The sequence below is a fragment of the Narcine bancroftii genome, chromosome 14 (genome assembly GCF_036971445.1).
Source record: "Narcine bancroftii isolate sNarBan1 chromosome 14, sNarBan1.hap1, whole genome shotgun sequence".
Classification (NCBI taxonomy): domain Eukaryota; kingdom Metazoa; phylum Chordata; class Chondrichthyes; order Torpediniformes; family Narcinidae; genus Narcine; species Narcine bancroftii.
This window is the reverse complement of record NC_091482.1, coordinates 47825701-47848772: the sequence shown is the minus strand read 5'-3', so window position 1 is coordinate 47848772 and position 23072 is coordinate 47825701. Positions and strand designations below refer to the sequence as shown.

The window sequence follows — 23072 nt, the reverse complement described above, 5'->3', positions numbered from 1 at the left end:
TCTTATACCATGCACAGAATTTAACATGTATAAAGTTCACCAGGCTTTGGTGCTCGAAAGGTAAATGTTCACCACTCAGGAAGGTTCTCGTAGGGTTTGCAGAGATCTGTTGTTCCAGGATTTCCACAACTGAGGTACCACCATTAGTCACCTCAATGTCTTGCAGATGAAACTTGCCCCATCGGGGTTCTCCAGATGATAAACCCTTTCTTTCAGGCTATTACAGAGTTCCTTTCTGTACCACTTATTCCAAGAGAAACATCAGACAGATAACACTTCCAGCCATCTGCCGCTCTGGAGCTTTTTGTTTCAGTTCCAATAAGCTTACCCTGCTTGTTTCAGCAGTCTCTCTCTCTCTCTCTCTCTCTCTCTCTCTCCCCCAACTGCCAGAAAGCCCATGTGACCCTCTCACTTGCAAAACCCCTGACCTTCTCCAGCAAAAAATAGGAGTTAGTCTTCTTGGTCAACCTGTTGACTTTAGGTAAGCAAAAACCCAGGAGTGACCTTTCTGTGCACTCTGTCAAAACCCTTGCCAAGAGCTTTTAACAGCCAAAGCTTCTCCTGCTTGTTGCTTTAATGACGTCATTTCAATTAACACATACTTGTGAAATGTGCACAGCATTCTCCATAGTTTCTGTGAATTCACTGACTATGAATTCTTCATATATTTCAAATAAGATCTGTTTTAAAGTGTGTGTGTGTGTATGTAACCTATTCTAATTTTACCAATTTATCTCCCAAATATTCCATTACAGAAGAAACACGTACAGACATGGGGAACACCAACGAACTCCTTGGAGACAGCACCAGATGGAAACCCAGGTCACTGGCGCTGTAATAGCATTGAGCTAACCACTAGGCTAACCGTTGTTGTGTTCTAATTGGAAAATGCTTTACACCTGTTACAACATAAAAGATGCTTCACAAATAAAAATCATCCTGAGGATAGAATTTTAATTTCATAGTAATGTATGTTTGGATCCTTCAGGATCAGATCAAATTGATTATTTCTCCCAAATCCTTTCTCACTTCATTGACCATAAAATGTTTCAAGGCCACCCAAGTCTGTGAAATATGACAAATAAAAGCTAGAATCTTTCTTTTCTCCCCAAGAACATGTTTTTAATCTGAGGAATTCCACAAATATTACTTTCCTCCAAAACTCATGCCGTGGCCTTTCGCTCAAAGTTAAACAATGACATTAAACATTATTTATCGACAAAGCTCACAGCTAAGTGTACTTCAGTGAATGGTTGATCCTCAATCGTCCTCCAGCCCCCGACTCTGCTCAGATTATTCCCGGAAACTTTAACAGAAGCATCGAATTCTGGAAACATTTGACACATCAGCAACGACGCAAAATAAGTTGCAAAATAATCTGTGGCCACTGGGAAAATTAGAGGAGTAACTGGTTTGAGGAAGTATAAATGGAGTGAGAGGAAGAAGAGATAGTCGAGGTAGTATGAGGCATGTACAGAAAATACTGATGGGCTATGAAGTGGCAAAAGCAACATTATTATCGGTACCTGTAGTTTAGCACCTTTGTTTTCAGTAAGGCAGCTGAATGACTGACTGAACTGCTCGTACAATCCCTCCGAGACTGTACTATTATTTAACAAAATATTTATTTTATTCGTATACTGCATATACTGTAAATCACTTGTAAAGACATATGCTGTGTTTGCATGTTTTTACACCAAGGATTGAAGAGCGCTGTTTCATCCAGTTGTACTTTACAGTTGTGTGATAATAATAAACTTGAACTTATTCCCATCTACTACCAAATTCCTCAAAAGGAAAACAAGAACATTGTCCATGTCCCAAAGTTGTTAGCCCAGAGGGATGAAACTAAAATGACTTCAGTGACAGCGTAAGAAAGAGATTGAAGATAGAAAGTGGAGTAGAGGCAGGGCTGGTATTAAAATGACCTGTGACCATGGCCTAAAGTCACCCTTGTGAACTGTGTGTGTGTGTGTGTGTGTGTGTGTGTGTGTGTGTGTGTGTGTGTGTGTGTGTGTGTGTGTGTGTGTGTGTGTGTATCTGCTGTGTTGAGCAATTGTCACCTCGTCTGCTCAACAAAGGAATGCTGATCACCATAAATATCCATTATCCTACATTACCAACGGCTGCTGTTTCTGTAGGGTCCTCCCACAAGTAATGAGGGTGCTTTAATAGCTGAAGCGTCACAAGCAAGGGAAAATGGAATGTAACATTCTCAGCCAGCTCTAATGCCTAACGATGGAACGCTGCTGAGTTTTGGAAGTTGAGTTGGTGCCGGTCGCACAACTTGGATCCACTGTAAAAATACAGGCGCTGACATAATACCTGTTTCTCTCACCTAACATCTGCATTGAAGGGAGCTACATGACTTCGTGATGGGCCACATATCAGTGCAAGAATTCCTCTTGCCAGTTTCACCTTGTGACTTAAAGGCAGGACTGAGACATTGGAGACCAGCTCCATCACAACTCCTAATGAGCATTTATTTCATTTGCTCCCAGAGAAGGTGAAATTATTATAATTTGCAAAATTACCAAGGCAGAAAGGGAGACTATATACAATCCTGTTCTTTGCTGTGTTTCTTATCAGAGAGAAAGCTGTTGGACCATGAAGTGCAAGGCAATGATTGTATCCTGGGAGCAGGAGGTGCATTGATCCAAATTCTTTGTGGATGCTGTTTCGTGTGATTTATTGGTGATCTGGTGCTTTCTGTATTGCTTTCATTAGATTATCTTAATTTAGGAAAAGTTCCTTTACTCTTTTATCTTAACAAAGTTAACTTTGTAAAAAAAAAACTGAGACTGCATACCTATTTAAGCTTTCTGCAAAATTATCCTGGGGGCAATCAGAGGAACATAGCCGATGTTCTACTATGTGAGCAGAAAATATAAAGATATTTGCAACCTAGTCGGGAAGATCAGAATCCACATTTAAGGGGATGCTACATCAGAGCCTGAGGGAGAAAGGAAAAGAAGATAAAGGGTTAGATCAGTGATTTTCAAACTGCCTTCCTAAACTCACATTCCACCTTATGCAATCCTTATGCTATAGGTTCTCTGTGATTAGTAAGGGATTGCTTAAGGTAGTATGTGGGTGGAAAGAAAGTGTTTGAAAACCACTGTTTTAATTGTACCTAATTGACTTGTTACGTGCACCGTTTTATAACTCCAAAGGAAATGGGCCAATGACAATTTTTTTCAAGCAAAATATTTCAGTGCTTAGATGGAGAGCGATGGAAGATGGCTTCTTTGAAGCTCAAATCCTGGTATTGACAAGTTGGGCTCAATATCCTTTCTCCCTGCTCTGCCTCTCTTACTCTGCAACATGGAACTTCTTCAACACAGACTACATGAAAGGAACAGTATTTAGAACAGCAGAATGGACATACCATTTCAGTAGGAGAGGGATATGTAAAGAGATTAAGTATAAAACATAAGAGATGTTGACAGGAGAAAAAAAAATGAAATGTAATGAATGTTGTTAAAGATATCACTGGACAACAAAGATTTTGCTTCCTGAACACTTTTGGATGTATTTATGAATTTTGGACTGCTGATCACAAAAATCACCTCAAAATGTTTCTATCATGTACCCTTGTTTTAGATATAACCTATTTTGTGATTTACCATCATATTTTAAATCTACTAATATATTGCCCACAAAGCAAGTTGTTTTAGCCAGTCCATGTCTTAAGACTGGGCATGCATAGTCAGGATAGATGCAGACAGGCTATAAAAGCAGCTCACATATACAGGCACTGTGCATTACATTGATTATAGATTGAACACATGTTGATGCAAAAGCTCTTCAGGCAATAGCATAGCCTGAACAATAGCATTTATTATCTTCCTGAAGACAGCAGATACGTCTCGTCAATGTCGCAATAGCGGAAGTACATTCTGCTTTACAAAACAAATTAATTTAAATGTTTCTCCAACTTTCAATGTGATACAGTGAATCTGAAATTATTTTTGTGTTCAGCTTCAAGTTGTCTATCGTAACTTTTTTTTTTACAGGAAGCAAATCTTTTGAAAGCATTTTTTTTCCATTGTATGTAGAAAAGACACAGAGCCCAGTGATTTTGATAAATGGGGAATAGAAACTAGCCCAGCGTTCACAACAGCATGCAGAGGCCTGGGTCTCCTGCTCCAGTCTGACACATTTGCATGTTACTGAAGCACTCTGCTACTGTAAAGTTTTGAGGTATAACCTCTGTTGGTAGGGCTTAGGCTGCCACTCCCGAGCATGAAAGAGCACCAGTTATCAGTGGAGCTTCGTCCCATGTCCCTGCCAGGGGGAGGGGGGGTCGTCTGGCAGATTCGATGGGGGGGGGGGAAAGCACCAGGTTAAGGTAGATGGTCTGATACTGCTTGTACTCGCCTCATTCAGACGACAGATGCTGAACCTTAAAGCTGGCCATTATTCAAGAGAGGTGAAACCCACCCTTTGTTTTAATTCAAAAAGCAATCTTGGTGATGTTTAACCAGAAATGCATGAAAAATTTATAAAACATAGAACAAAAATCTTCAGCATCTGGGGCCACCCCAGTTGCAGGGCTGAGGAAGGTTGGATTTAGTTTGTGTAGAGGGTGTAACAGAGAGGGCAGATTGCTCACGATTCTTACTGAATGCCAATGAGTGAATGAAGAGGAGGTGGAGGCACAAATGTGTTGGACAGCAACCATGGAGACCTTTATGTGACTTTTTGGGGAAGGGGAAAGGGGCAGGAGGGAAATGGAAAGGGAAGAGGGTGTGAAGCGGAGAGGGAAGGGGAAGTTGTGCAAAATCTAGGATTCCTCCTCCATTGCTTTCCCGGGGGTTTTATGTTAATGCCAATCATTTACATTGGGCACAGGCGCAGGGAACAGCTGGGGTGTCGCGGGCATCGTGAACAAGACTGACTGGTCATAATCACGACCTCAACCTACTTGGATCTCTCTCACACACACACACACACACACCTGAGACGCTGCACACCCCGCCCCGCTTCGCTGCAACCTTCCCAGCGGGGACTGAGCCCTGGGGACTCCGCACTTGGACCGGTCCCGAACGCTGTCGCCAATGCGTATCGTCAATCCCCACCCTGTGAGCTCCGGACAACTTTAAAAGTATGTAACTGCATATATTTTCACGTTCTCATTTTCTGACACCGTCCCAACTCCAGACTACAATTAGAAAAGCCACTAGTCCAGTCGTTTTCAACCTTTCCACTCTCAGCACTTTTAAGTGACCCCTTTACTAACCATAGAGGCTCTGTGGTTAGTAAGGAATTAATTTCTGAAGGTGGCGCGTCAGTGTGGTGGGGGGGGGGGGGGTGGGGGTGAGAACCACTGAACTTATCTGTCTGCTTAAAGTTTGCGACTGAAAACATCAGCGCCGAGTGACTGTGGTCCTGGAGCCCCCTCCTGCATGCGGCCCTATGGGGGGTGGGCACCACCTTCGCCGGCTCGGCCGCCCGAAGCTCCCGGCTGCAGACTTACTGCATCGGCGGCTCGGTGCCCTCCGCAGCGGACACACATCGCGACCCTCCTCATCGTCGGCCGGCTCCTCAATCCGCTGGCGGAGCGGTGGGACAGGTCGTGCAACGAAAGCGGTCCAGCTTCTACATGGCCACAGCGGCAAGTCAACAAGCATATATTTAAACAAATTAGACGTGAGCTGTTCTCCCCCCCCCCCCCCCAAAAAAAAAGCTTTTGAGTGATGTGCTTTTTCCCTGGATGCAAAATACCGAAGCCAATATTCAGCCAGCAAACAGGGGCAATTAGCTCGACTCCAAGCCTTTTCTGCCCCCGCAGTCACATTATGACAAACCCAAAAAAACCTCCTGCTTTAATATCTGGTCATTCAAGTTGCAAAACGCGGGGATTGTTCCAGTCCCCAGGTCATCTCCAGCAGAGGGTCGGGGGGGGGGGGGGGTCCAGTCTTGTGCCTGCAATTAGTTGTTCGTGCCGGGAACGCAGAGGTGATCCTGAAGTTGGGGGGTTGGGGGGGGGGGGGGGGTGTTTGGGAAGGAAAAAAAACACAACGCTGGAGAAACTCAGCTGGTCAGACAGCGCATTTTATTGCAGCAAAGATGTGTCACCAGGCTTGGAAGCCCTTCGTCGAGGTCGGGGCAAAACGTCCGAACGGGGGCATGACAGTATTAAGAGGGTATTGTTACTCCATCTTTCACCTCCAAAAGGGCTGAGATCGAGAGCAAGTTGCTGTGGGAAAGAAGGGGGGAGGGGGTGGAGGAAATAGTTGCCCGTAAGTTAGCCACAGGACCAGAAGGTTGGAGGATAGCTGGTGTTAAGCCAGGTAACTACAGGCTGGCGAGTATTATGTCAGGGGTAAGGCAATTCCTGGGGAGATTTCTCTGCATTCAGAAACTAATCAGGGGTAGTCAGAATGGCGTTGTGCTGGGGAAATACTCTCATTCATTTGATTGAGGGGGATACTGAGAAGACTGGTGATGACTGGGTAGTAGATGTTGTGTATATGGACTCTAATAATGCCTTTAACAAGGTCCTGTGTGGCAGACTCGTCCAGAAGATTAAGACACATGGGATCCAAAGCAAGCTGGCGAACAGGATCCAAAGTTGAGGAGGCAGAATGCTTTTCTGATGAGGAATCTGTGTCCATTGCTGCACCACAGGGATTAGTGCTGGGACCCTTTCTGTTGGTGATTTATGTTTGAATGCAAGAGGGAAAGATTAGTAAGTGTGCGGAGTTGTGGAGAGTTGGGAAGCCTCAACAGGATATTGATCAGATGGAAAGTGGTGCAGTGTTGGTGGATGGAATATAATCCCAGTAAATGTGAGGTGATGCATTTTGGAGTCAAATAGGGATGGAACAATATATAGTGGGTACTAAAGAATGTTAAAACAAAAGGGACCTTGGGAGTTAAACGCAACGTTCCCTGAAATGGCAGCACAGGTAGACAGGGTGGTGAAAAGACATATGGTCTTCTTGCCCTCATAGGTCAGGGAAGGGAAGGTACACGTTGGAACATTATGTTGCAAGTTTACAAAAAAAATTGCTTAGACCACACTTGGCGTATTGTGTACAGCTCAGGCTATCATACTATCAGAAGAATGTGGTTGTGTGGGAGAGAGCGCAAAGGACTGGGGAGAAATTAGATAGGTTAGACTTGGAGAATGGAATGGAATCCTTGCAGCGGGCATGGTGTGGTGTAGTCAAGGTAGCTGTGGGAGTTGGTGGGTTTATAGAAGATGTCTGTGGAGATGGACACAGAAAAATTGAGAAAAGGGAGATTGTTGCTCGAGATGGACCAAGTGAATTTGAAGTTGGGGTGGAAGATGGCAGCAAAGTGGATGAAGTCAACGAGATCGTCATGGGTGCATGAGGCAGCATCAAAATAGTCATCGATGTAGCGGAGGGAGAGTTGAGGGGCCTTGCCTGTGTAGGGTTGTAGCATGGATTTCTCCACATAGCCAACAAAAAGGCAGACATAGCTGGGGCCCATATGGGTATCCAGAGCTACCCCTTTGACCTGGAGAAAGTGGGATGAATCAAGTTCTTGAGGGTGAGGATGAGTTATCTCAGCCGGAGGAGGGGGGAATATTTGGATCTGTTGTCCAGAAAGAAACCAAGAGCTTTGTAGTCTTCACTATATGGGAATGGAGGTGTATAGTTATTGGATGTCCATGGTTAACATGAGGCGATCAAGTTCAGAGAATTGGAAGTTATTGAGGTAATGCAGGGTGTGTGAAGTGTCTCGGATGTAGGTGGGGAGAGACTGGACCGAGGTGGGGAACAAAACAGAGTCGAGGTAAGCGGAGACCAATTTGATGGGGCAGGAGCACATGGAAATGATGGGTCTGCCAGGACAATTGGGTTTGTGGATGTTAGGTAGGAGGTAGAAATGGACGGTGGAGGATTGGGAAACAATAACATTGGAGGCCGTGCTAGGAAGATGCAGTAACAGGCATAAAGAACAGCAAATTAATCAGAACAGCTTTCAAACACAAACACTCAAAGGAAGTCATCTGATCTGCACAAAAGTAAATTTTATGCCGTTCATCACTTGTCAGCATTAGACTTGAATCCTTCTATATTCACTCTGACTGCTGTGATCTGAGGGAAGTGTAATTTCCAGAAATGACCCTTTGTGAAGTTTTATGTTCCTTAATTGTGGTAAGCTATTGTATGTATGTTTAGCTGTCTGGACACACCCATTGGCCGAGTGTACCTGTGGCTCCTCCCACAGACTCCTGAATAAAGGTGACTGTCCCACAGCCCCCTCCCCAGTTCAGAACAGATGACCAGCATGGACGTGCCTCTATTCTATTGCTAATAAAAGCTTATTAGTTTTACATAACTTCTAGTCTTTTGGAGTTATTGATGGTGCATCAATTTTATTAGCAATAAATGTTGATAATGGAGCAGATCCTAAAATCATAGAAGTTGGAAATTGACCCACAATCGCCTGAAGCTTCCAACAACTTTGAACTCTGGCTGCGTTGCTCTGAAGTGTACCTGCAGGCATCATCTACTATCGTTTGATCAGAGAATGACAAGCTGCAGATACTACGTTCCTGGGCCAAGCCCCTGCTATATTCAATGATTAGGGATGCCGAGTTGTACCAAGAAGTGATGGACATCCTGAAAGGCCAGTAACTGAGGATGGTAAACGAGGTCTATGCAAGATTCCTCCTGGCTACCTGAAAACAGTGACCCGGAGAATCGGGCACTAAGTACCTGTGGGCCCTGCGAACTCTCAAACAGACCTACAACTGCAAGGCCATGACGGCTATGGTGAACATGGAGGACTTGATCAAAGACGCTTAAGTCACGGGAATCAGGTCCAACTAAATTCGGCAGAGATTGTTGGAGCAACTTGTGGAGGGCAGTTGAACTGGCAGGCCTGCTAGAGGTGGCCCTCCGGAATTTGAAAGCCGACTCGGCTGACAATGAGGTCACCTCATGGTTGTCCCAGGTTCCACCATCTTGGGACGTGGGAAGGCTGCAACCCTGCAGAACGCCACCATTACCTCATCCCACCAGCGATCCAACCAAGGCTTCTGTACTCTGCGAGCACCCAAAGTGCTACTTCTGCAATCTGAACAAGCATTTGAGGAAACCTGCCCAGCGAAAGACATGGTTTGCTCTAACTGTGGGAAGCCACACAGTCTCTTTGGCCTCAAAGTCCCATTCAGCTGATATTCACGGCTACTGTGTAGTGACTCTGACCGTGCGGGGCACACACTACAAAGACTTTAAACTCTGGTGAAGTCACAGCTCTGCACTGCTGTGCTACCAGGGCTGAACTTTCAATGCCACCTTAAAAGTGTGACAATGGGCCCTATTCCTCCCTTACCATCTGTAACCAGGCCTGTGCTCCACCAGCAAAACTCCCGGCCTCTCCCCCCTTTCATTTTCAGTGAGCAACCTGAAGATTGCCCACTGAGCATGACCTGCAGATTCCATCATTTTCGCTAACCTCACTCTTGACTGTAAAACCTGTTGCTGGGGACAGAGCCTTTATCAGGCTGGAGGTGCAGCAGCTACTCAATGAGAGGATCATTGAAGCCAGTACCAGCCCCTGGAGAGTCCAAGTGGTGGTGGTGAAGAATGAGGAGAAAAACAGGATGGTCGTTGACTACAGTCAGACCATTAATAAATACATGCAGCTGGACGTGTACCCTCTTCCCCGCATATTCTATAAGGTAAACCAAATCGCTCAATATCAGGTGTTCTCCACCATTGATCTAAAGTCAGCATACCACCAGCTCCCCATCCACTGAGAGCACCACCAATATGCTGGTTTTGAGGCAGATGGCCACCTCTACCATTTCCTGTGGATCCCCTTCAGTGTCACCAATGGGGTCTCGGACTTCCAGTGGGAGATGGACCAAATGATAGGTCAGTATGAGCTGCAGGCCACGCTCCTGTATCTGGACAATGTCACGACTTGCAGCCATGACCTACAGCAGGGGTTCCCAACCTTTTTGTTCCTCTGTACCCCTTGGGCATTTTTATAGGTTCCTGTGTACCCCTAAAAATTAAGGATTAAAAAAACAACATTGTGCAATCTGACATGATAGAGGAATTAGGGGATATGGGAGAAGGCAGGTAGGTGGAGTTAGGTCATAAATTAGATCAACCATGATCTTATTGAATGGTGGAGCAGGCTCGATGGGCCATTTTTGGCCTACTCGTGTTCCTACTTCCTATGTTCCTATTACAACACCATGTATTGTACAGTAATGGTTATTCTCTCAGACCCAATGTACCCCCTGAAAAGTGCAAATGTACCACTGGGGGTACGTACCCCAGGTTGGGAACCCCCGACCTACAGGATCATGACAGCAACTTTCAAAAATTCTTCCAACCCGCCAAGCTCCTTAACCTGATATACAATAAGGCGAAATGTGTATTTCACACAACTGGCCTTACTATCCTGACTGCGTTGAGGAGAATGGAGTCATTGGCCCCAACCCCCTTCCCCACAGCTTCAAAGCCCTGAAAAGGTGCCTAGGCTTCTTCTCCTATTATACCCAGTAGGTCTCCAATTATGTGGACAAGGCCTGCTCCCTCATTAAATCTATCTCCTTTCCCTGATGTCAGAGGCCTGAACAGCCCTCAGCTGCATCAAGACAAACATTGCCAATGCTACGATGCATGCCATCCTGTTCCAGGTGGAGAACGATGTATCTGACTTTGCTCTGGCTGCCATACTTAGCCAGGTGGGCAGACCCATAGCCTTCTTTCCTGCATTCTCCAGGGACCCAAAATTTGACACTCCTCTGTCAAGAAGGAGGCCCAACCTTTGACAAGGCGATATGGCACTGGAGACACTACCTCGCTAGCAAATTTACGTTGCTAACTGACCAACGTGCAGTTGCGTTTATGTTCAACAATCAGCAGCGAGGTAAAATCAAAAATGGCAAGATATTGAGGTGGAGAATCAAACTTTCCACCTACAATTATGATATCTTGTACAGGCCCGAGAAACTCAATGAGTCCCCAGATGCTCTATCCTATGGAACATGTGCTAGCGCACAAACAGACTGATTACAGGCCCTCCACGATGACCTCTGCCACCCTGGGGTCACCAGGTTCTTCCACTTTATCAAAGCCCGCAATCTGCCTTACTCCATTGAGGAGATAAGGACTATGACCAGAAACTGCCAGGTCTGTATGGAGTTCAAACCACACTTCTATCGACCAGATAGAGTGCATCTGATAAAGGCCACCTGCCCATTTGAATGACTGAGCATTGATTTCAAAGGACCCCTCCCCTCTTCTGATCGCAACGTGTACTTCCTCAACATCGTTGATGAGTACTCATGTTTCCTGTTCCCTGTCTGGACATGACAACTGCCACAGTCATCAAGGCCCTATGCAATCTCTTTACCCTGTTTGGGTAACCCTGCTATATCCAAAGTGACCAGGTTTTTTATCCTTTCTTATGAGTGACAAGCTGCATTATAGTGCCCGCTGGCCAGAGGCATTGTCACAAGCAGGACTACCAGTTATGATCCCCAAGGGAATGGGCAGGTGGAAAGGGAGAATGCTACCATCTGGAAGCTCACCCTCCTAACCCTGTGGTCTGGAGGCCTTCCAGTCTTCCACTGACAAGATGTCCTCCCTATGTCCTCAATCAGATCGCTCCTATGTACAGCCACCAAGCCACTCCACATGAAAGAATGTTTTCCTTCCCTAGGAGGTCCACTTCAGGGACCACACTGCCGGCATGGCTAATGTCCCCAGGGCGGATCCTACTCCAGAAAGGCATGAGGAGCCGTGTCTGACCCACAGATCTAAAGGGTCCATCTCCTCCATGTCAACCCCCAATATGTGGTGTACCCTGCTGGGTGTAAAAACATGGTCTCTGTTAGAGACCTGGCATCCTCAGGGATTCCTGAGGCTATTACCGATCACCCTGCACCCCCTTCACCTATCATTACCCACGATGCACCAGGGCCATGGCATGTTACCTTAGCCCCAGTGGATAACATGCCAGACTTGTCATCACGCATCCACCAAGCCAACGCCGATGACTACGTATAGGCGTTCCAGAACAGGACTCAATAGCTGCGCCATAGCCAAGTGGGATTGGCTTTGAACTTCAGGCTTGGGGGCTTCTATACTATGTCACATCAGATGGCTAGTCACACCTTCTACTGCAGCACCAACAGTTTCTTCCAGAGGTCTGAATACTGCAGTCATCCCACAGACAGCTGCATTTTAGATCTTGAAACCAATGACCAGAGGAGTTTCAAAGCATCACTGAACATCAACCATGACAATCTGGAAGGTCTATAGCAATGATGACTAATAACCCTAGAGAGTGGAAGTGGCTTCAGAGAGCATGAATCTAGTGCCCCTTTTCTTTCACATCTAAACTTTCTGTTTTGCCTTCCTTGTAGTTTGACAGTCTACCAGTTTCCACCCTGAATGTGTTCAATGTCTGTAGCTCTCTGGGTGGAGAATTCCAAAGATTCATTACCTTCTGAGAGAAGAAGTGCCTCCTTGAATCCATATTAAAATAGCAACCCATTACTCTGACAACGTACTTTCAATCTCAATTCTTTTGATAGCTTTCCACCAGATGAAACATCCTCTCAGCATCTGCCTTGTTAGAAGCGTTGCTGTTATCTGCTTAAGGCTTCCCTGGTATAAAACCAGGGGGCATTAGGTGTTAGCAAAAACATCATGCTGGAGGTTCTCAGCAAGTCAAAGTAGCAAAGGAAAAGAGGTTCAGGTTTGATCTGTTCATCAATGTATAAAGGCAGAGATTTAACATGAGAAAGGCAAGATTTAAAAGGGAACTGGCGGGTGGGGGGGGGCATTTTCTTCACAAAGAGGGTGATGGATTTAGGGTTTGAGTTGCTGGAAGAAGTGGTTGAAGCAGAGACAATTGTACCATTCCAGAAGGCATTTGGATGGGTACCTGAAGAGGAAAGGTTTAGAGGGACATGAGCTGAACGCAGGCAAATGGAACGAGCATGTTTGGCATGGCCGTTGGGCTGAAGGGCCTGTACACACATTATAGAACTCAGATTTCCTCGCCTCTACCAGCACCGGGGCATCACAGGGATGCATAATTCTCCCCCTGCTTCTACTTGATGTATACCTTTGTGGTTAAGTACAACAACAGCTCTGACACCATTTTCGTTGATGAGACCACAGTCGCGGCCTGCATAGTGGGAATTGAACCTATCCCAAGCCCATTGAAACATCTTGAAACACTTTCTACCTGATGCAATTCTACTTCTTTTACTTCAGCCAGATTCAAAGTGGATGGAGGAAGATTTCGTGAATGATTCCAGAACTGCATCTCAATCCCATGTGGGTGCTTTTCTTCCCCAATTGCTAAACGGCTCACTTTGCAGCGGTAGAAAGATGTTGTCCTTCCCACGCAGACACAATGGTTATTGGATTTGATGGCATCCCTCTCCCTAAAGAAAATTAGGTGCTCAATGAGTATTATTTTTTTTCTCTTAAAATTATTTTCAAAATTTATAGATCAATTATTTTTGGTCTTTATTTTTTTTTCTTTTTTCATTAGTTTTGAAGTTAGTAGCTGATGCGTAACTTTCATCGTAATCACTCATATAATAGGTTGCGATTTAGTTATAGACTTTTTTCTTTTCCTTTTTTTTAAACATGGATCATACGTATCTTGTTTACCGTTGCTAACTACCTATAATTCTAATTTATTGTTACCTGAACATTATATCACATATGCATCTGATATTTTTTTTCAAAAACCAGTAAAAAGATTGAAAAAGAAAGAATGATTCCAGAGCGGCAAGATTTCAGCTACAGCCTTAGAACAAAGGAGTTCTGCAGGCACCAGCAAAAACGTTGAGATGATTTGGTACGTTTATTTTAGCTTACTCTATCAGTACAAATTAGGAATGGAAAAGAAAATTGCACATAACTATGAAATGCAGGATGCTTAAGTGCATTCAAGTCTGTTTATGGTAATAATATTATTTAGTCTTGCCAGCATTATTGTGACTGGATGCTCTGGACCACTAAGAGGCAGAGATGTGGTGATACACCGCTAGCCGACTGCAGGGGGCGACCTGTGTACCTGCAGGAAGAGCACTGGAGGACAAGGCAACACCTGCCCAACTGTCAATCAGTTGACCTGAATGGACCAAGCCCCACCCGATCACCCTCTGGGATACAAGCTACCTCCGGCCCCTCGAAGCCAGTCTCAGAGCCAGCACAGCGACTCTCACAATGTTTTGTGTCTGCTTTTCTGCTCGATAGTGCATCACAAGAGGTAGGGTTTTTTTTTCATGATTTAGAAGAGATATACTGGTTATGCTAATGCCCTTTCTCTCTAATTCTTGCAGCATGGCTGCAGTAATTATCGAGAATCAAATCCAGTTTTCTGGTAAACTTATTGTCACATCTGTTGACCTCTATTCTTCTGGCTTTTTCTCATTCCTTCCGTCCGATCTGTTCAATTGCCATTTAACTATTTTGCCCATAGCCCTCTTTATTGTCTTTGAGTTCATTCGCCAATTTGTATTCCATGCAACAAAAAAAGTACCCATTGAAAGGCAAAAAAACTGCACATATTCGAACATAGGAAGATAGGAACATAGGAAGTAGGAACAGGAGTAGGCCAAAAATGGCCCATCGAGCCTGCTCCACCATTCAATACGATTATGGCTGATCTAATTTATGACCTAACTCCACCTACCTGCCTTCTCCCCATATCCCCTAATTCCTCTATCATGTAAAAAATTATCTAACCGAATTTTAGATGTTTAATGAGGCAGCCTCAACCACTTCCCTGGTTAGAGAATTCCAAACATTTCACTACTCTCTGGGAAAAACTATTTTTCCTCATCTCTGTCCTAAATCTACTCCCCCAAATCTTGAGACTGTGTCCTCTCATTTTAGTTTCCCCGGCCAGCTCAAAAAACCTTCCTACATCTATCCTATCCATACCCTTCATAATCCTATATGTTTCTATAAGATCTACTCTCATTCTTCTGAACTCAAGCGAATACAATCCTAGATGATTTAATCTTTCATCATAAGTCAACCCCTTCATCCCAGGGATCAACCTAGTAAACCTCCTCTGGACCGTCTCCAAAGCCAGTATATCCTTCTTCAAATATGGAGGCCAGAACTGGACACAGTACTCCAGGTGCGGTCTCACCAGTACCTTATACAGTTGCAACATTACCTCCCTACTCCTGAATTCAATTCCTCTAGTGATGAAAGCCAACATTCCATTTGCTTTCTTAATAACCTGCTGCACCTGCAACCTAACTTTTTGCGATTCATGCACAAGCACTCCCAAGTCCCTCTGCACAACAGCATGCTGTAGTTTTTCACCCTTTAAATAATATTCAGCTTTTTTATTTTTCTTGCCAAAGTGGATAACCTCACACTTACTAACATTGTACTCCATCTGCTAGACCTTTGCCCACTCATCCAGCTTAATTATATCCCTCTGCAGACTCTCCACATCCTCATTACAATTTGCTCTTCCACTCATTTTGGTGTCATCCACAAACTTGGCCACACCACATTTTGTCCCCTCCTCCAAGTCATCAATGTAAATGATGAACAGTTGTGGGCCTAACACTGACCCTTGCGGCACCCCACTTACCACTCTCTGCCAACCTGAAAATCTCCCATTTATCCCGACTCTCTGCCTCCTGTCAGACAACCAATTTTCAATCCAGGCCAATATACTTCCCTGGACTCCACTTTCCTGTAACTTACTGAGAAGTCTCTTGTGCGGCACCTTATCAAATGCTTTCTGGAAATCCAAATATACAACATCAACCTGTTCTCCTCTATCCACCGCACCCATTATATCCTCAAAGAATCCTAACAAGTTTGTCAAACAAGATCTTCCCTTTCTAAAACCATGCTGCGTCTGCCTGATTGAACCCTTATGTTCCAAAAGTTTCACTATTTCATCTTTAATGACGGCTTCAAGCATTTTTCCAACTACAGACGTCAAGCTAATTGGCCGATAATTTCCTGCCTACATCCCTTCTGACAAAGTGGCGTGACATTTCCAGTCTGCCGGGACCTGCCCAGAATCCAAGGAATTTTGGTATATGACCACCAATGCATCAACTATAACTTCTGCCATTTCCTTTAGAACCCTTGGATGCATATCATCAGGACCAGGTGATTTGTCTGGCTTTAGTCCCATTAGTTTCTCCATCACTACTTCCTTTGTAACAACTATTTTATCAAGGCCCTCCCCAACATTCGCATCCTTAACTCCGCACTTGGGCATGCTGAATGTGTCTTCCACCGTGAAGACTGACACAAAATATTTGTTTAATGCCTCGGTCATTTCCTCATTTTCCTTTCTCATCCTCCAAGGGTCCTATGTTAACTCTGGCCACCCTCTTCCGTTTTATATATTTATAAAATTTTTTGCTTTCTGTTTTTATTTTTTGTGCAAATTTACTTTCATAATCCTTTTTCCCATTTCTTATTACCCGCTTTGTAACCCCTTGTTGTCTCTTAAAGTTTTCCCAATCTTCCAGTTTCCCACTGCTCTTTGCAGCTTTGTACACCTGCGCCTTCAATTTTATACTCTGCTTTATTTCCTTTATTAACAGTTGATTTTTCCCTCTTTTGCTGCCCTTTTTCCTGACCGGAATATATTTTTGTTGAGCATTACAAAATATTTCTTTGAAAATCTTCCACTGTTCCTCAACTGTTTCATCAATTAGTCTGTGCTCCCAGTCCACTCTGCCCATTTCCTCCCTCATCCTATGATAGTCACCCCTGTTTAAGCATAATATATTAGTTTTAGATCTAACTATTTCCCCTTCCATCTGAATGAGAAATTCAATCATACTATGATCGCTATTTCCCAGATGGTCTCTGACTATTACATCATTTACTCTACCTATCTCATTGCACAACACTAGATCCAGGAGAGCATTTTCTCTTGTGGTTTCCTTAACATGCTGCTCAAGAAAGCTATCGCGGATGCATTCTATGAAGTCGTCTTCCAGACTCCCACGACCAACTTGATTTTCCCAATCTATGTGGAAGTTAAAGTCCCCCATGACTACTGCCGTATCATTATTACACGCCTCACTTATCTCTCTATTTATTTCCTGTGCCACTAAACTATTGTTATTTGGTGGGTGATAGATAACGCCCACCAATAATTTTTTCCCTTTGTTATTCTTTATCTCTACCCAAATGGACTCAACATTATGCTCTTTAGATCTTATATCATTCCTCACTACTGCCTGGAGCTCATCTTTGATTAAGAGTGCAACTCCACCTCCCTTACCATCCTGTCTATCTCTTTGCTCCACCTGATACCCTTGAAAGTTTAATTCCCATTTAGGATCACCTTGTAGCCATGTTTCCGTGATGGCTACCAAATCATAGGCATGGGTACCGATTTGCGCCTCAAGTTCACTAACCATATTTCTAATACTGCGGGCATTCAGATAAAGTGCCCTTATGCTCTTTGTCCTTTTAATATCTAGTGACTTCTGTAACCTTTTCTTTTGATTTTTCTGCCCACTATTTTTCTTTGTAATTTTCTTAAGACTATCATTGACCCGAAAACTCACTGCACCATCTGATTTTTTACTTTCTCCTCCGAACATTACTTTTCCTATTTTACTTTTCCTGGCCATTATTTTATCTTCCCTACCCTTTTCCCTATCACTCTGGTTCCCATACCCCTGCCAAATTAGTTTAAACCTTGCCCCACTGCTGTACCAAACATACTTGCCAAAATGTTGACACCTTTTGGATTTAGGTGCAACCCATCCCTCTTGTAAAGATCATGCCTTCCCCAAAAGAGATCCCAATGATCCAAGAAGCCAAATCCTTGCCTTGTACACCAGCACCTCAGCCACACGTTCATTTTCCTTATCCTTACATTCTTTTCATCACTTGCATTTGGAACAGGTAGTAATCCCGAGATCACCACCCTAGCGTTCCTGTCTTTCAGCTTTCGTATCAGCTCACTGTAATCCCTTTTCATTACCTCCTCCCTTTTCTTGTCACTGTCGTTTGTACCCACATGTATCAAGACATCAGGTTGCTCTCCCTCTCCTCTCGAATATTTTGGACCCGATTTGTGATATCTCGTACCCTTGCACCAGGGAGGCAGCACACCATGCGGGTATACTTATCTGGCTCACAGAACATACTGTCTGTACCCCTGACAATGGAGTCCCCAATAACTAGTGCATTTCTCCTTTTCCTTTTCTTTTGCACCACTCTGCCAGGCTCATTGCCATTGACCTGGTGCCTGTGGCCATCTTCTGTCCGGTCATCTCCCTCAACAGAATCCAACACAACATAACTGTTGCTGAATGGGATAGTCACTGGTGTGCTCTCTGTTTTTCTCACTTTTTTCTTTCCCCCCCTGATGGTTTCCCACTTACCTGACACGGGTTCTGGAGTAGTTATCGTCCTGAAAGTTGAGTCGATTAACTCCTCACTCTCCCTTACAAGCCGCAGGTCATCAATCTGCAACTCCATATCCCTAATTCACTCCCTTAGTAACTGCATCTCAGTACACCTGGTGCAGATGTGGCCATTTGGGAGGGTGGAGGTCACCCATTGTTCCCACATCCGACACCCAGTACAGAGCACTAACCCTATTGGCTTGACTCTGAATACGAAGGCAAATAACTCAGCTTACCTTTTCTCCTTGCCTGCTTTCGCCGAAGCCTAATAAGCCAAAGCCAGGAAGTCTCACTCCTAAAGGTATTCTGGAAATACTCAGGTCAGCATCTGCAGAGAAGAAAACAGTTAACTGCTTCCCTTTCCACAGATGATGCCTGATCAGTAATTTATTTCAGATTTACTGTGTCTGCAGATTTTATTTTCCTTCCCCTGTCTTTCTCATAATTCATCCACTAGTTTCAGAGTCTGTACATCTCATGAATTTTCATGATAAAAATGAACCATATCCAGCACTAAAGGAACTGTTTTCCCCACACCCGCTGAAAAGCTAGCACACTTCATTACCCAGCAGATGATTCCTCACAGTCTTTGCTTCTAAATATACAAATAAAAATAGGAGTGGGTCTTTTAGTCACTTAAGTCTGCATTCAATAAGAATGAGGAAAGAAGGAGGAGAGTAGGAATAATGGAGGAAAGGTTGGAGGAGAGAGGAAGGAGGAATTCAAATAATAGCTATTTTCTTGAATTAACCCAATATTCCTGCAATTTCTTTACATCAGAAATTCTACCAATTTATGTATTGAAAGTACTCAGTCACTGAGCATCGCATGTCACTTGAGTCTCACCAGGGCTTTATAGAAATAGAGGAAAGAAAGAAGGGGAAGGGATGAAGAAGTAAGGGAAGAGAAGAAAGGAGAAGATGGAGGGAAGGATAGAGGAGAAAGAGAAGGATGAAGGAAAGGATGGAGAGAAGAATGGAGGAGGAAGATTGGAGGAGAGAATGAAGGTTGGAGGGAAGGACGGGAGGTTGGAGGAAGGAAGAGAGAAGTAATGAAGGAGGAAAGATTGGAGGAGAGAGGGAAGGTTTGAGAATTGATGGTTGAATTAGGGAAGGATGGAGGAGGGGAGAATGGACTAATGGAGATGGAGGGGAAGGGAGGATAGAGGGAAGGATGGTATGAATGAGGAGAGAGGGAAGGGTAGGGACAGAATAAAGGAGTGGAGAGAGGGACAGTATGTGGAAGGGAAAGGGAGTGAGTGCCAGGGAAGGGGGCCAGATACCCAGACAAGGGCGGTAGTGAAATGCGCCTGCGCGCCCCCATCCGCCGCACCATCCGGGAACGCGCGGCGGCTTGCGCCTGCGCATTTGCGGTGAAGGGAAAGGGGGTGGGGGGGGAGGAGCGGTGCGCGCGCTGCTCATGGCCGCGGGGATGAGTTCGGATGTGGCCGATGCGGTGGCTCTGACAGCCCCGAGTAACCCGGTGACACCAGGCCCCGGGCAGGTGAGGGTGATAGGAGCGGTACCTGCCCGCGGAGGGAAGCGCCGCTCGGGGTAAGAGCTCCAGCACCGCCGTTCCACCTCATCCACTCATCGCTTATCGTGACGGGCAGCGGCGGCCATCGGGGGGGAGGGGGATAGGGGGGAGAGAGGAGGGGGAGGGAGGGGATAGGGGAGGGAGGGAGGGAGGGGATAGGGGGAGGGAGGGAGGGAGGGGATAGGGGGAGGGAGGGAGGGGATAGGGGGAGGGAGGGAGGGAGGGAGGGGATAGGGGAGGGGATAGGGGAGGGAGGTGGGGAGGGGATAGGGGAGGGAGGAAAGATAGGGAGGTGGGGAGGGGGTGGGGGTAGAAGTGGAGGAAGGTGGGGAGGGGATGGGGTGGGAGGTGGGGAGGGGGTGGGAGGTGGGGAGGGGGTGGGAGGTGGGGAGGGGGTGGGAGGTGGGGAGGGGGGGAGGGAGGGGATGGGGAGGGGGGTAGGGGTGGAGGGAGGGGGTAGGGGTGGAGGGAGATGGTGGAGGGGGGAGGGAGTGGGGGTAGAAGGTGGGGAGGGGATGGGGAGGCAGGGGGGAGGGAGTAGGGGTGGAGGGAGGTGGGGAGGGGGGTGGGGAGGGGGTGGGGTGGAGGGAGGTGGGGAGGGGGTGGGGTGGAGGGAGGTGGGGAGGGGGTGGGGTGGAGGGAGGTGGGGAGGGGGTGGGGTGGAGGGAGGTGGGGAGGGGGTGGGGTGGAGGGAGGTGGGGTCAGGGTAGGAGTGGGTGGTGGGGGTAGGAGTGGAGGGAGGTGGGGTCAGGGTAGGAGTGGGTGGTGGGGGTAGGAGTGGAGGGAGGTGGCGAGGAGTGGAGGGAGGTGGCGAGGGGGTAGGAGTGGAGGGAGGTGGCGAGGAGTGGAGGGAGGTGGCGAGGGGGTAGGAGTGGAGGGAGGTGGCGAGGGGGTAGGAGTGGAGGGAGGTGGCGAGGGGGTAGGAGTGGAGGGAGGTGGCGAGGGGGTAGGAGTGGAGGGAGGTGGCGAGGGGGTAGGAGTGGAGGGAGGTGGCGAGGGGGTAGGAGTGGAGGGAGGTGGCGAGGGGGTAGGAGTGGAGGGAGGTGGCGAGGGGGTAGGAGTGGAGGGAGGTGGCGAGGGGGTAGGAGTGGAGGGAGGTGGCGAGGGGGTAGGAGTGGAGGGAGGTGGCGAGGGGGTAGGAGTGGAGGGAGGTGGCGAGGGGGTAGGAGTGGAGGGAGGTGGCGAGGGGGTAGGAGTGGAGGGAGGTGGCGAGGGGGTAGGAGTGGAGGGAGGTGGCGAGGGGGTAGGAGTGGAGGGAGGTGGCGAGGGGGTAGGAGTGGAGGGAGGTGGCGAGGGGGTAGGAGTGGAGGGAGGTGGCGAGGGGGTAGGAGTGGAGGGAGGTGGCGAGGGGGTAGGAGTGGAGGGAGGTGGCGAGGGGGTAGGAGTGGAGGGAGGTGGCGAGGGGGTAGGAGTGGAGGGAGGTGGCGAGGGGGTAGGAGTGGAGGGAGGTGGCGAGGGGGTAGGAGTGGAGGGAGGTGGCGAGGGGGTAGGAGTGGAGGGAGGTGGCGAGGGGGTAGGAGTGGAGGGAGGTGGCGAGGGGGTAGGTGTGGAGGGAGGTGGGGAGGGGGTAGGGTTGGAGGTGGAGGGAGATAGGAGGAGGAGGGGCAGGGGTGGGGGAGGTGGATGGTTGAGGGGAGGAGGTGGGGATGGTGTTGGGGTGGAAAGGGATTGTGGGTGGGGAGAGGGGATGGTTGTGGTGGGTGAGGGTGTGGGGAGAGGGGATTGGGGTGAGGAGAGTGGGGATGGGATGGGTAGGGGCCAGGGGGGGGCTTCAGGGGAGGGAATGGGGGAACTGCAGGGGAGGGAGAATATGTGGGCCGCAGGGAAGGGGGAGGGGCTGATGGGTGGGGGGGAAATGAGGGGTTTGTTGTGTGAGGGGCACCTCACCCCTGGCAGGGGGCATATCATCCCTCATCCCCTGGGATCTGGCGGCATTGACACCTCTTCCCCCTGGTTTCCCATGGTTGCGGGTGATGACCTTGATTCCCTGGTATCCCATGGGAGCGTGTGATGTTCCCTATCCCTTGTATCCCTTGGGAAGCCCATGGGAGTGGGTGATGACCCCCTACCCCTGGGGCAGGTGATGACCTCTAAGCCCGGAGGTCCTGGGGGCAAATGCCTGTCCATCACTCTGGGTCCCATGGGGTTGTGAAGGTTTCCTGGGATGGGTAATGGACCCCATTTTGGGATGGGTGATGGACTCCATTTTGGGATGGGTGATGGACTCCATTTTGGGATGGGTGATGGACCCCATTTTGGGATGGGTGATGGACCCCATTTTGGGATGGGTGATGGACCCCATTTTGGGATGGGTGATGGACCCCATTTTGGGATGGGTGATGGACCCCATTTTGGGATGGGTGATGGACCCCATTTTGGGATGGGTGATGGACCCCATTTTGGGATGGGTGATGGACCCCATTTTGGGATGGGTGATGGACCCCATTTTGGGATGGGTGATGGACCCCATTTTGGGATGGGTAATGGACCCCATTTTGGGATGGGTGTCATCTCTTTTCCCCCTCCCTTTTGGGTCTAATAAGTTTGGATAATGCCCATCATTTGTGGGGGGGGGGGTGGATGGGTGGGACTCCTCCCCTTTAACCTTCTGAGAGGTCTAGGTAATGCCCCTGCCCTCCTCAGAGATTGCTATTGGGAATGTGGTGTTGTGCAATCACAGGATTTGGCATCCAGGTGATGCCTTGATGTTTCGATTGGATGATTTATTGGATGGGTTCTGACTGGGGTTTGGCTGCCTGACCCTGAGGGCTGTGTGCCAATCTTTCTGACTGCCACAGATATTTGAGTTAATAGACCTCTCACTGAGGAGATAGGGTGGTCTCGCTTTGAGGTCCTGCTGTTGGACAGTGAACCAGTGACATTGTTGGATGTATGCCAGTTGGAAGTGGAGTGGGAAGCAGGATGGAGATCCCAATGACTGGGATGTGGATGGAGGGTGGTAGAAAATGATATAATCCCTTAACTTGGGGATGATCTGCCATGGTCTGGAGGGTTATTTTTTCCCTGCCAACAATTCTCAAAAAGTTTGAGAAATATTTGAGATCCAAGCCGCCTGCTTTACTCATCCCATTAGCTACCCAAAGTAACTTGGTGTATGGACTGACTGATTGATGTAGTCCATCTG

At 47.1% G+C, this 23072-nt stretch overlaps 2 protein-coding genes and 1 long non-coding RNA gene across 19 annotated transcripts in view; 2 read left to right on the top strand and 1 right to left on the bottom strand.

Annotated features, from left to right (window-relative positions):
• The window catches only part of LOC138749221 (uncharacterized), a 28636-nt gene extending 27722 nt beyond the window's left edge, over nucleotides 1-914 (top strand). The window contains exon 4 of the long non-coding RNA XR_011348488.1: nucleotides 756-914. This is a non-coding gene — a long non-coding RNA (uncharacterized lncRNA). The remainder of the gene's footprint in view (nucleotides 1-755) is intronic.
• Nucleotides 1-20019, bottom strand: part of LOC138749219 (cortexin domain-containing 1 protein) — a 49619-nt gene extending 29600 nt beyond the window's left edge. The window contains exons 1-4 of one of the 9 annotated variants that reach the window (XM_069910329.1): nucleotides 19917-20019; nucleotides 18628-18719; nucleotides 13204-13405; nucleotides 5480-5601 (exon numbers count right to left, since the gene is read on the bottom strand). The gene's annotated coding sequence lies outside the window, so the exon portion shown is untranslated. Of the gene's footprint in view, nucleotides 1-5479; nucleotides 5602-6130; nucleotides 6203-13203; nucleotides 13406-18367; nucleotides 18494-18627; nucleotides 18720-18956; nucleotides 19739-19916 lie in introns of those variants that run through there. The other 8 variants (XM_069910327.1, XM_069910325.1, XM_069910328.1 and 5 more) reach the window with 8 other exon arrangements.
• arnt2 (aryl-hydrocarbon receptor nuclear translocator 2) overlaps nucleotides 19788-23072 on the top strand; it is a 347931-nt gene continuing 344646 nt past the window's right edge. For 4 of the 9 annotated variants that reach the window (XR_011348485.1, XM_069910315.1, XM_069910316.1 and 1 more), the window contains exon 1: nucleotides 19788-19944. Coding sequence is in view for 3 of the 9 variants with exons in the window: in XM_069910315.1 (XP_069766416.1) it covers nucleotides 19811-19944 (134 nt within the window). In the remaining 6 variants the exon portion in view is untranslated. The remainder of the gene's footprint in view (nucleotides 19945-23072) is intronic. The other 5 variants (XM_069910320.1, XM_069910318.1, XM_069910319.1 and 2 more) reach the window with 4 other exon arrangements.